General features: G+C 35.4%; 2 protein-coding genes across 2 annotated transcripts; both read left to right on the top strand.

Moving 5' to 3' along the window:
* Positions 1-9,727: 9,727 nt before the first annotated feature.
* Positions 9,728-10,744, top strand: LOC140776005 (uncharacterized). The gene is made up of 2 exons (XM_073119538.1): positions 9,728-9,889; positions 9,983-10,744. The coding sequence occupies exons 1-2, from the start codon at positions 9,728-9,730 to the stop codon at positions 10,610-10,612; spliced, it is 792 nt and encodes a 263-aa protein (XP_072975639.1). The 3' UTR covers positions 10,613-10,744.
* A 2,110-nt stretch (positions 10,745-12,854) lies between these two features.
* Positions 12,855-13,998, top strand: LOC140775680 (uncharacterized). Its single transcript, XM_073119086.1, has 2 exons — positions 12,855-13,038; positions 13,143-13,998. Exons 1-2 carry the CDS (start codon positions 12,877-12,879, stop codon positions 13,797-13,799), a joined length of 819 nt encoding a protein of 272 aa, XP_072975187.1. The 5' UTR covers positions 12,855-12,876; the 3' UTR covers positions 13,800-13,998.
* The last annotated feature ends 543 nt before the right edge of the window (positions 13,999-14,541 follow it).

The following is a 14,541-nucleotide window of genomic DNA, read 5'->3' as shown; positions in this document are numbered from 1 at the left end:
TGTATTTTGATATTCATATGTTAACAGGTTTATTTGGTTAAGAGTATGATTTATTTGGTGATGGATTATGTGATCATGGATATGTTAGCAGGTGTTATTTGATGATGTCATGATTGTATGTGCACAGGAGTGTATCTGTGCGTGACGGGCCCCGCCTGACCTGTCGCGTGCGCCGCGCATGCCGTGTGGGCGCGTGGGCGTGCACGTGTCCGTGCCGGGCGGGGGCGTTACAACTCCTCTAGTTGGCGAGCCTGAGTTGGAGGCTTGAGTAGTTTACTCCCCTAGTTGGCGACCAAGGTGAGAACTCATACACTAAATTGGATCACAAGGGCCATCTAACAAGCATCAAATCATTCCTTATTTGGATGGTTTAGGAATTCTCTAAGCTTACGTATGTTTGAGTTGTTTTCTCTATTGTCGCTTCTTCTCTCGAAAGGACGAGGAGAATAGGAATTGAGCTACCCCGCACCTAGTTCTTTTCTATGGGTTGCATGTTAGACTAAGCCCACTCTATTAATTTCTTTTGGGCTACATCCTACTCTTAAAACCCAACTATGTTTTGAGCCCTTTGGCCCAGCCTGCCTAATTATTTAGTGGAACTATGTCGCAGCCTAGTCCAATCCTTTGAGCTAGGGGTTAGCTCAAATTTTGGTTTAGTTGTTCATTTTTGGAAATTTTAAATTATTAACATTAATATTATGAGAAAGACATCACCCAAATTATTAACATTTACTTATTCATTTTTTATTTGATTTAAAACTCTTTTGTTTTATTATCTATAGATATGGTCTTACGGTTGTATTTTATAAATGTTTATATATCGAATGAAATGTACCTTTCTCAATCTCTACTTCTCTATTTAGTTTTCTCCCTATTGTCTAATAACTTATTCTCTCTCTTGTCACTCTCTTTTTTTAGTGGATTTTTTCTTCATCACAATAATATTTTTCTTCATCTTATACAACCCGAGGAGAGCCATTTCCACATATGTACGCCAAGCAAAACTTTCAGCCATCAACTACATTCGCGACCTACCACCACCATCTTCTAGTCGAGCCATCTCCATTAACTACTACTCAACCTCCATTTAATCATCATCTTCACCTTATGGCTAGCTACCATCACTGTTTGCAACATATCCTCAGCCCCTAGTCATGTTTCACTAATATCTACATCAACTCTAGTCCTAATTCATCTACAAACTAGTAAACTATCACCAAGTTGCACCCTGCCATGGCCTTTTCTTTAGTCTAAACACTACCCTATTGACCTATTATAATCCCAAGAAGTCCTCATAAAGTCTTAGTTGTAATATATCACCGGATCGGGCTTCTTGTACTCCATAATTTGCATCACTGCACACATTTCGATGATCGGGGCACACTGCTTCTAGAGATTGATAAGCAACTCGAGCACTAGACTAAACTCGGTTCATACACTTCCTAATTGGTGCCCATCATTTCTAGACAATAGTGAAAGACCTTATTTTGTTGTCTTGGATGTTTCAACTGTGATCCTTAGTTGGGTTGTATCATTTTGGTACCATAACTATTTGGATCACATCAAGACAGTATTAAAGCTCGAATACTCCAAGTTAGCCCGCATTAATTTGTTATCAAAGCTTGAATAGCCAAAGCTAATTTACATGAGATTATGTTGTGTCTAATGATTCTGCTGTGAGTAGTGATGATGGAGTTGAGGTATGGTTTAACGGCCAAGGTCCTTAGTTTGATGACTATAAATAACTAGTAAAACATGTCGCTACTCATGTAAGGGTGACAATACCATTAGATGTCTTTATTGTATCTCAGGCAATTTGCACTAAAAAATACTTGGTTTTCAATTTTGTCACCTAGTCCCATTTCTATTTTTTGATTCAATTGACGTCACTTCATTAGTTGTTCCGATCATTATCTAAATTTGAAATAGGTTAACGGTTTCGTTTCGCCACTTGTTTTCTTCTAAATAAGCTATTCTAGGCTTTAATCAAAAGTTGTTTTTGCATCACTAGGAAGCAAGATCTTTAGCAACATCCACACAGTTAGTATAAGGTACTCTTAACTTATTTAGTGCTAATGTATGTATTAAAGTGCCAATCTTGGAATTTTGTGGTTAGCAATGTTTTGAGGTTCTTGTTAATTTATTTTTTCCTCTATATTTTACATGAGATGTATATTTATTTGTATTGCACTTATTTTCCTATTCTCTGCCAAAAAAAATTTATTCTCTTGATTTGTACAGATAATTTGAATAAATTTAATGGCAAATAGTAGGAAGTGGGACTCCACTTATCTCGGTGAAATTGAAAAGCATGAACAAAACAATTTAAACTCGCAAGGAGGTGGAAAGGAAAAAAAAAGACTAATAAAAAACTTCAACCGAGTCAGACCCTTTCATCAAAGAGGAAGATAGTAAGGCCACTAAGCAGGCAGAATCATAATATCTTTAAAAAAATATAGGCATTAAAAGTATGTGTTTCTCGCTGCTATACAAATAAAATAAATAAAGTGTTCAAGTTGATCTTTGAAAAATGTATAGGCTATTAAAAACATGCTTGCCCTGAATTAATTACTAAGGAAATATATAATTATTTACGCAAATCTCATTACAACTTAACTTATGTACATATGTCAAAAAAATTAAGTATTTCATCTTTCTTTTATGAAATACCTAATTTAATTACGGAGTTCATTGTAATTAACCTAAATACATAGGTCCTAAAATTTATTAATGTACTTAATTTTCTTTTCTTTTTATACTTCTTCTTTTCCTTCTTTATTATTGCTTGTTCTTGTTCTTATTCTTGTTCTTATTCTTGTTCTTATTGTATCTTTGATCATTCTATTTTTTTTTCTATATAAGTCTCTCTAATCACTATTTAATTAACACAGTAAGAGACTAATCAGAGATAGTGGTAAGATAATTTGGATAAATTAAATAAACAAAAACTCTATAATTAATGTTGCGAAAAGGAACTTAGTTTATGTTGCAAATAAATTACAATAGCTATTTAAAGAAATTATAAATTATAGTTAGAATTTTATACTTAAACAAAAAATTTCATATTTAAATTAGGAATTATTCATTTTGCCGCGGAAAGATTCCTAATATGAAGAAACTCTGAATACAAAAGTTATAGATCATAATGCTGCTGATTTTATCCATTTTACAATATTTGGATGCTAGATGAATATCTTCAAAATATTTTTCCAAAACTATGCTAAATTAAAATTTTGTAGTTTAAATACAAAAATTATGTGATCCACACCCTTTTCTTCTTCTTCTTCTTATTTTTTTTGGGTGAAAAAAGCCTTCAAATAGATTCCTAATATAAAGAAATATGAATAGTAAAATTCTAGATAATGATGTCACTGATTTTATTTAATTGGTTTTATATTATTTAGACGTCACATAAATATTTTCTGAATATTTTTTGAAAACTATACAGAATTAGAATTTCATAGTTTAAGTATGAAATTTATAATTTAAGTACAAATTTCGTACTTAAACTATAAAAATTTAAGTTTTGCACAGTTTTAAAAAAATATTCAAAAGATAAACATCTTATGAATTAATTTGATAAAATTTATGACATCATGATCTAGAACTTTTATATTTGTAATTTAAGTATCAAACTATATGACTTGGACCCTTTTCTTCTTCTTCTTCTTCTTATTATTATTTTATCTGCTTTTTATGCTTCTTCTTCTTTTTCTATCTCTTAATCATTCATTCTTTTAGTATATGCAAATCTATCTAATCACTCTTTAATTAATATAATAAGAGAGTCATTATAGATAGTTGTGAGATAATTAAGATATATTAACTAAACAAAAACTCTTTAATCAAAGTTTCAAAAAGAGAACTTAATATATGTTGCAAATAAATTATAATATCCACTTTAAAAACTTATAAATTATAATTAGAATTTCATAGTTAAACATAGAATTTCGTACCTAAACGAAGAATTATTCGTTCCGCTGTCGATAGATTCATAATCTAAATAAGATCCGAATACAAAAGTTCTACATCATAATATGATACGATTCGATCCATATTGGCTCCACGCGTGACATTGGGTTCATGGGAATGAGCCTATTTATCTAGTTGAGTAAGTAGAATCAATAAAATCTATTTTTTGCTAGTGTGCGTTCGAACGCAAGGACCGTGTTCGAACGGGGTGGTTTGAATGCTTACATCACATTTGCATCGATAGAGAACGAAATTGGCACGTTTGAATGCGGCCGTTCGAACGCCTGCATCACATTCACATTGATAGAGAACGGAAATTTCGCGTTCGAACGCAATCAGGCGTGTTTGAATGCATCGCAACAAAAGTGTGGGTTAATTAGGGATTGTTAGGATTGTTTGGGGTGTTTTTATGTTAATTATGGAGTCCTTAGGGTGAGTTTCTATATATATGTGGAGAAAACCCTAATTGAGATGGTGTTTAGAACTCATGATAGACAATATGAGTTCTTGGTCATGCTTTTTGGTCTTACCAACGTCCCAGCCATTTTCCAGAGCTTGATGAATAATATCTTTAGACCTCACCTAAAGCAATATGTGCTGATATTCTTTGATGATATATTGGTATATAGCCACACATGGGAGGAACATTTGGGACATCTTAGGACGGTTCTTGGACTACTTCGGCAGCACGAGCTAAAAGCAAATGACTTCAAGTGTTCATGGGGCAGCAAAGGATCGACTACCTAGGTCACATCATATCAAAAGATGGAGTGGAAATAGACCTTAAGAAGATCTAAAGCATGGTGGATTGGCATTGCCAAAGACTACCAAGGAATTGCGTGGTTTCCTTGGTTTAACCGGCTACTATCGCTGGTTTGTAGTGAACTACGACAAGGTGGCAGCTCACCTCACGGCCTTGCTATGAAAGGGGGCATTCTCATGGACAGACAAAGCCAGTGAAGCATTTAAAGCCTTGAAGAAGCAATGGTCTTAGCCCCGGTCCTTGCTTTAGTAGATTTTACCAAACCGTTCACCATTGAGTGCAATACATTCGGAGTCGGTGTGGGGGCGGTTTTAATTCAAGAAGGAAGGCCTATAGCCTACATGAGCAAGGCTCTTTCCGAGCATTCACAGCTGCTATCAACATATGAAAGAGAGATGCTCGCCATCATCCATGCTATCACCAAATGGAGGCCTTATCTCATCAGGCGGCGCTTCACGATCCGCACGGATCAAAGGAGTTTACCATATTTTCTTGGGTAGCATATTCACTTACTAGCCTAACAAAGGTGAGTGTCTAAGCTACTCGAATATGACTACGGGATCGTGTATAAAAGGGGGACTGAAAATAGCGCCACCGACACCTTATCCAGATGCCTGAACCCAACCGAGTTAGCAGTCATTTCAGCATCGATTTCTCCTTTTTTTCAGCAACTGCTGGAGGCCTAAAAGAATGATCCGAAAGCCAAGAAGATGATGGACGACCTTGCTGCAGATCCTAATTGTACATAAAGGGTGTTGATGAGGGATGGACTCTTGGTAGACGAGGGGAAGATCATTGTTCCAGTTGACCGTCAATTGCGCTTGGAGTTGATGCGCCACTTCCATGACTTTTCTATGGCTGGACATGAAGGGGTGTTACATACCTACAAAAGGTTGAGTTAGAGTTGCATATGGGTTTGGATGAAGAAGGATATGCAGGCCTTTGTCAAGGCTTGTGAAGTGTGCCAAAGGACAAAGACGGAGTCGGCTAAACCTGCTGGATTACTTCAACCACTTCGCATTCCGACCAAGGTTTGGGAGAATGTCGCCATAGATTTCATTGATGGCCTACCCAAAGCCAAGGGACATTCTATTATATTGGTGGTGGTTGATCGCCTCAGCAACTATGCGTATTTTTCAGCCTTAGCGCATCCTTACACGACGAAAAGGGTGGCTAAAGTCTATGTGCGCGACGTGGCCAAGATGCATGATATGCCAAAATCAATTGTTTCAGATCGTGATCCTATATTTGTGAGTCAATTTTGGTAGGAATTCTTTGCACTCCAAGGGACTACCTTTTGGATAAGTTCAGCCTATCATCCTCAAACAGACGGGCAATCCGAAGTGCTGAACCATTGCTTAGAGCAGTATTTGAGGTGTTTTGTGGGCGCGCGACCACGACGGTGGATATCTTATTTGCCATGGGCGGAATGGTTGTACAATACAACTTTTCATTCGTCCATTGGCATGACTCCGTTTGAGGCCATTTATGGACATCCCCCTCTTACCTTGCAGACATACTTGTCATCAGTCCGAACGGAGCAAACCGAGGTAGATGCTATTTTGAGAGACCGTGATGATTTGAGGAGACTCAAAATACACTTAGCGGCTGCCCAAAATAGGATGAAGCAAGTTTATGACCAGAGACACCAAGAAAGCTCCTTCTCGATGGGGATTGGGTCTTCATCAAGCTCCAACCATATCGGCAAAACTCGGTTAGACCTATTTCCAATCAGAAGTTAGCTCCAAAATTTTATGGATTATAGCAGGTGATCGAGAGAATTGGATCGGTAGCTTATCGGAGGAGGCGCAGATACACCCAGTATTTCATGTTTCGAATCTCAAGGCTCGACTTCCCCCTACCGAGCCCATTGAAGGTATTCCACCTGAACCACCGATGACGGAGGCCGAAGAGTCTGAATTCGAACCAAGTACCCCTACTCCAGTTCGGATCCTAAATCGCTGACGCACTTGAGTTCAGGACGAGTGGATGACTGAGATTTTGGTGGAGTGGCAAGGACACCCAGTGGAGGAGGCGACATGGATGCCTGAAGCTGACTTCATGGACCGTTACCCTAAGTTGACACCTTGAGGCCAAGGTGCACGAAAGCGTGGTCGAGTGATACGATTCGAACTATATTGGCTCCACGCATGACATTGGGTTCATGGGAATGAGCCTATTTATCTAGTTGAGTTAGTAGAATCAATAAAATCTATTTTTTGTCAGGGTGCATTCGAATGCAAGGACTGCGTTCGAATGAGGTGGTTCGAACGCCTACATCACGTTTGCATCGACAAATAACAGAATTGGCACGTTCGAACAGAAACGGGCGTGTTCAAATGCTTGCATCATGTTTGCATCAACATAGAATGGAAATTTTGCGTTCGAACGTAATCAGGCGCATTCGAACGCACAGCGACGAAAGTGTGGGTTAAGTTATGGATTGTTAGGGTTGTTTGGGGTATTTTTTATGTTAATTGTGGAGTCCTTAGGGTGAGCCTCTATATATATGTGAAGAAAACCCTAATTGAGATTTTTTTTATCTAGATTGGAATTGGCTTTAGCCTCATCTCCTTCTCTCTTGATTCTAGCTATTAGCGTTCTCTCCCACCTCCTTTTTTTCACCGCCCAAGTCTTTAGTCGGCTTCTTTCAGCCTCTAATCTCTCTCTTCCGCAACAACTTCTCTCCTTTCATATCACAAACTAACCCTAGCATCTATATAGCCATTGGAGGGCTATTAAGCTAGGATCTAAGTTTCGGAACCGTTGTGAATCAGATTAGGCCGGTTTGCAACATAATATCGTTGACTTTATCTAATTGGTTCCAAATTTTTGGACGTTAGATGATTTATTTTTTGAATATTTTTCTAAAACTGTGCAGAATTAAAATTATGCATTTAAGTATGAAATTTATTGTTTAAGCACGAAATTCTGACTATAATTCATAATTTCATATTTAAACTAGGAATTATTAATTCCATCATAAATAGATTCATAATCTAAAGATACTCTTAATACAAAAGTTGTAAATCATGATGTCAATGATTTATCTAATTAATTTTATAATATTTAGACGTTAATTAATTATCTTCTGAATATTTTTTGAAAATTACGCTAAATTAGAATTTTATAGTTTAACAACAAAAACTACGTGACCATTTTCTTCTTCTTCTTCTTTTTCTCTCTTAATTTTTCTTTCTATTTTTTCTATATAAGTCTCTCTAATTGTTCTTAATTTAATTAATACAGTAAGAGACTAATCAGAGATAATTTTGAGATAATTATGATAAAATTAAATAAAAAAACTCTTTAATCAATATTTCAAAAACAAAACTTAATTTATGTTGCAAATCAATTATAATCTACTTAAAAAAATTTATGAATTATAGTTAGAATTTCATAGTAAAACATAAATTAAACTAGAAATTATTTGTTCCGCTGTAGATAGATTCATAATCTAAATAAACTCTAAATACAAATGTTCTAGATTCTGATGTCACTAATTTTATTCAATTAGTTTCATAATTTTTAGATATTAGATGATTATTTTTTTGAATATATTTCTAAAAACTGTGCAGAATTGAAATGCTGCATTTAAATATGAAATTTTGCATTTAAGTATGAAATTCTGATTGTTATTCATAATTTCATATTTAAACTAGGAATTATTTGTTCCACCGTAGATAGATTCTCACTCTAAAGAAATCCAAAAGTTATAGATAATAATGTCATCGATTTTATCTAATTGGTTTTATAATATTTGGATGCCAAATAATTATCTTCTGAATATTTTTCTAAAATTATACTAAACTAAAATTTTGTAATTTAAGTAGGAAACTATTTCCCTTTTCTTTTTCTTCTTTTTGTAATGCTGCTTCCTTTTCTTCTTTTATTTTTAATTATTCTCACTTTTTTTCTATACAAAATTTTCTAATAGTTTAATAGTTTTTTAATTAATAAAATAAGAGATTAATTAAAGATAGTGATGAGATAATTAAGATTAGTCTCTTACTTTATCATAATAATCTCACCATTATCTCCGATTAATTTTTTATTTTATTTTAAGTGATTTAATATACTTGTATAAAAAAAAGAGTGAACGCTTAAGGGATAGAAGAAGAAGAAACAATGACAACAACCGAAAAGAAGAAGAGGAAGAAGAAAATATATTAACAACTTTCATAAATATAAAAATAATTTCTATTATTTTTTATACACTTTCTGTATACTGTAGAATTTACATATTTTACCATTAAAATTTGCAGACTTATGTTTTTTTGGTAATTTAACTAATCCTAATTATATCACAATTATTTTCTAATAATCTCTTATTTTATTAATTAAAGAACAATTAGAGAGACTTGTATAAAACTAAAAAAGACTAACAGATACAAAAAAAGAGCTGAAAAAAAAGAAGAAAATTAGTAGCACCATACGAAGTAGAAGATGATGAAGAATAAAAGTATGGGCCATCTTTCTTTTATAGTGTCACGTCAATATTTAATTAGATATTAAATAATTAAAATGATAAAGTTGAAAGAAAAGGAAGAAAAAACCATCACAAAATCAAAAACTCATTCAAATAAAAAACAAAACGAAGTCTATGTCACAACATCAAAATCCAAATATATTTTAGATGCAAATCGCCAACGATACACTAAACAAGAGGAGAAATAGTCAACGCAAAACCTTACGTAGTAGATGACTTCAAATAGTGTCAGACTAGGACTTTCAAAAGAAAGTACCAGTGTACCACATCCGAAGCATCTAATAAGATATGCCGACTTTGCCGGCGTTGATTTCGGATCCAAAGTACCAGGTGTCAAATTTCTTATATATTTATTTTATCCCGAGGCACCACAGTTACAAATGCAAATTGAATTAATAAGAATACGAGAACTTAATAGCAATGGAATCTTTCAGCTGCTGCTTCTATATATATTAGCAATAATCAACTCAAAAGCTTACATCTCACCCTAGCTCCTCTTTGCCATGAAGAAAGAATATCTAGACTTCGTCTTGGTCCCCTTGGGCCTAACTATCATGGTGGCCTACCATGTATGGCTCATCTACCGCGTCCTTCGCCATCCGACGAAGACCGTCATCGGCATCAACGCCATCAACCGCCGCATTTGGGTTGAAAACATTATGGAGGTAAGCCAGAGGACGTACTTCATATCTCGATATCTCTATCCTACTTATACGTCGAACAATTGTCTTACACTGATCTATATATTTTTCACAAAGGACCCTGCAAAGAATGGCATCCTGGGAGTCCAGACCCTAAGGAACAACATAATGGCATCAACTCTATTAGCTTCCACTGCCATCATGCTAGCCTCGCTAATCGCACTGCTTATGACAAGCAGCAGCAGCAGCAGCAGAAATAATGAGAGTGGATCAAACTCCCATGTTTTCCGAGGGCAGAACATTGTGTTCGGAGACGGGAGCGACCTCGGCCTCTCCATTAAGTTCTTCGCCATCTTGGTCTGCTTCGTGCTCGCCTTCCTCCTCATCGTGCAATCCGTTCGTTACTACAGCCATGCGAGTCTCCTCATCTCCGTGCCGGTCAAGAGACAACGCATGCCGCCGGAGTTCGCGGCGGAGTACGTCGCCCGGGCTTTGAACAAAGGGAGCTACTTCTGGTCCCTTGGCCTCCATGTCTTGTACATCTCGCTTCCTTTGTTCATTTGGGTATTTGGGCCCATTCCGATGGTCTTGTGCTCCTTCATCTTGGTCTGCTTGCTTTATTTTCTTGATGCATACTCGGGTTACGGTGCGAGTTCTGAGGAGGAGAAGAAGAGAAGGGAGAATGGCAGTGTGACTGCATTGGAGCTTGGATTTGGTACTGAAACAGTTGGTGTCCGGCGGTTCTAGAGAACTGCGAGAATAATCTGAAAGGTTTCAATATCATTCAACAGTTGTTGAAACGATCTCGAGTCTCGAGAAGTGATTATGATAATACCGTGAGAATTATAGAATAAAGATTGTTCAGTAGATCTGTTTATGTTTTCAGTGCAACATTCATGTAGTCTTTATACTGAGCTTTTACATTTTTAAATTTTAATTACTATTTTATATACAGTAACTCAGTAAGATCCAATATGTCAAACATAAAACACACAATACAATCAATACAAAAACCATGCATGTAATTTCAAAAACTCAATTTTGAATGCTTATAACATATATGCACAATATTCTAAGCACAAAAAAAACTACTATCAATTCTCCACATAAACTAAATTCTTCTCTTCTTTTTTTTTCATAAAATGACAAGGATAATAAAAGATAAGAATACAAGGCATTAAGATGAAGTGAAGCGATCCATCAAAAGAATGCAATCTAATCATTTGAAAAGTGCTCGATCTCCAAAATTCAGATCAAAATTTTTTAACATTAAAGTTTCAAAAATCTGAATGAAGGTATAAAAATACAAGCACAACACCATCAAAATCACAAAACTTATATGTTTCTAATCCTTTTCAATCCAATCCAAGCACTATAGATACGAAAACTTGCTTATATGTGCCAAATTTAATTAATGATATCTTGATTCAAATAGAAACATTTTAAGCCGAGCTAATATGTGTCAAAATCCATTTAAGCGATAGGAAATCCAGCACATAACATAAAACGAATGATTTTAAGAACCAAATTTTCACATAAGATCAGACCATGCACAAATTAATTTATATAAGTAAAAAATTAATTAATGCTTTATATATATAAAGTATGAAGTATTTTCTCACACCTAATCTAACTTAATAAGGAAGAGTTTTTCCTCCAAAATACTTTTATGTTTTACGGGTGAATGGTGAACATGTGCAATTATTTCTCCGTACTTCATTAAATAAAAATCAAAGTTGTTAGAAACTTTTAAAAAAAAAATATTAGTCAAAAAATTATATAAAAAAATTTGTAATTGAAATATAAAATGAGGAGAAAGTACAACTCGAAACATATGAAGTTTTTAAGGCAAAACTCTGATTACTATTCTTCACTCAGTTAGCCCTTTTGAGGCACTTGCCTTATACTCTACAAGAATATTAGGCAATTGATTTGATTGTTTATGTATGCAATCAAAAATTGGGATGGTTTAGCAGCAAAAGAAATTGTAAAATAGGTGGTATAAGATCATACACCAGAGCTTGCCTTGTGTATTGTCCTCGACTAGCTACATCACCGTACAAATTATTATTAATTAATTCATGTCGGCTTATAAAGAAAAAAGCTTAATTTCTTTCACATAAAAAAAAAAAATAAAGATAACCATCGACATCGACATTTTGGAGATCTGTATTTTGACCTCATCGAAGTCAACGAACACGTCTAAAGTTAGGAGAACATTATGCACTTTAATTTTTTTGTGATTAATAAATTTGTGAGAAAGTAAAATTTTTATAATATAAATTATTTATATTTATTCTAAATATTAAATTAAAGTTGTTTCAATTTAAAGAACGTTGTCGTTGTCGTAGGAATTCTGTTCAAAATTCATTTAAACGAGATTTGATTCTGTTCGAACGAAATAAATCCTTTCGAATAAAATTTTTGGAAAGTAACATACTCCAATTCGAAATTTTTGGAAAGTAACATACTCCAATCTGAAAATTTTGTTCAAACAGAATTTTTCATAGAGCAATATATTGTCAACATATTTCCAAAGAGAAACAATAAGGATATTTTATGAATATTAATTTTTAATTAGATAGCAGAATATTCCTATGTTATATTCTATTGTGTTAAGTGCAAGAGGGTCAAATTTAGCCCAATATATTTTTTGGTGAATAAATTCAAAATGTATGCTTCTAGCTGGATAGGTTAAAAGTCAAAACTATAATAACAGCATAATGTATGGTGGTAAATATTATTTTTCCAAAATTATATATATATATATATATATATATATATATATATGTCACTAATTGACCATAACTTGGCTCGCTGTCATACCAAAATATATATATCTATGACTTTTCAAAACAAGGTTCTCTGCAGAGCCACAACCTAAGGGATCTTCTTTTTCTATATAAGCATCGCATGTATGTTGAGTCTGGCCATACATAGAAACGGTTCAAAGCTTTAGACTTTCTATATCTCTTCTACTTTACTTTCTTATTCTCCCCCTCCTCCTCCTTATGAAGAAAGAAGATCTAGACATCATCTTGGTCCCTTTAGGCTTAGCTATTTTGGTGGTCTACCATCTATGGCTCGTCTACCGCATCCGTTTCCAGCCGACCAGGACCGTCATCGGCATCAACGCCATCAATCGCCGCATCTGGGTTCAAACCATTATGGAGGTCACCTCTCCTTCACTCTCTCATACCCAACGTCTAAATTATACTTCTCACATACATACATATATATACATATAATCTTTTGAAGCTATCTTTAATACGTACAGGACCCTGCGAAGAATGGTATCTTGGGAGTCCAAACCCTGAGGAACACCATAATGGCCTCAACCCTATTAGCCTCCACCGCCATCATGCTCGCTTCTGTCATCGCTATACTGATGACTAGCAGTACTAGCAGCAAAACTGACGAAAACTCTCGCGTACTGAGAGGACAAGACATTGTGTTCGGCAACAGGAGCGACCTCCTTTTATCCATCAAGTTCTTCTCCATCTTGGTCTGCTTCCTGCTCTCCTTCCTCCTCAACGTGCAATCCATTCGCTACTACAGCCACGCCAGCATCCTCCTCTCCGTCCCAGTCAAGAGCCAACGCATCGCGCCGGAGTTCGCGGCCGACTACGTCGCCCGGGCCTTGAACAAAGGGAGCTACTTCTGGTCACTCGGCATCCATGCCTTCTACATCTCTCTCCCTTTGTTCTTATGGATCTTTGGGCCTATTCCTATGGTTCTATGCTCTTTGGTTTTAGTTTGTGTGCTTTACTTCCTCGACGCCTACTCTGGTTATAGTACGATCCACGAGGAGGAGGAGAAGAAGAAGGATTTGGAACTCGGGTCGTGTTCCGGTCCCCCGCCGGAGCCGAATGGCACTAATGCTGCAGCCTGCTTGAGCCAGCGGTCCGTCCGACCCACGGCGGACTCCCTCTAATCGAAATTTCTGGCTTCGATCGCCTCTGAGGGTGAGGATTGATCGAGTTAGGATGATATTTTCTTAGTTTTAATTCACATGCAGGTAGCGTCCCATCTGATATATTAATTCAACCCCTCGTTGAATTGAATTGGGACGTTGTGCGCTGTGGATATGTATGCGGTGCATGAATAAAGAATGGTTTAGAGGAGTGTATGAAGTCATGGAGTACGTAATCTTTGGCTATGTGTTTATGTCTGATACGTAAGATTCAATGCATGCAACATCTATATCGTTTACCTTTTATATTAGTCGATGACTCGATTCGTGTATGAAGTCATGCTGTGTTCATGGTGTTGACTTGGATTAGTTAATTAATTGATTGCCTCTTGCATTAGGCCACGGATTCCACGCGCTGCATGTTTTTAAACTTTTACTGGCTTCTTTTAGTTATTGCATAATAATTTTCAAAGATAAATATAAATAAGGTATTTTTATAATTTTACTCACATTTTATTATTTGGTTGTAAAATATAGATAAAATTATAATGATTAAGTATGACAATTAAAACCATTTTAAGATGAAAAAAATCAAAATGCCCTCATAATAGATAGTAGATAATAACACAATGTATCCCTAATATGCCTTACTGATGGTCATCTCATGTTCTCTTTCTAGCATCAGTAAAATGACATTGTACAAAGAACTCAAAAAGTGCGAGCCAATTATTTAATTAATTATGGATTGAAAAACAAATTTAAT

Source organism: Typha angustifolia, chromosome 2 (genome assembly GCF_048772165.1).
Source record: "Typha angustifolia cultivar Huaian chromosome 2, ASM4877216v1, whole genome shotgun sequence".
NCBI lineage: Eukaryota > Viridiplantae > Streptophyta > Magnoliopsida > Poales > Typhaceae > Typha > Typha angustifolia.
The sequence above is the reverse complement of the archived record's forward strand: the minus strand, read 5'-3'. Positions and strand labels throughout refer to the sequence as shown.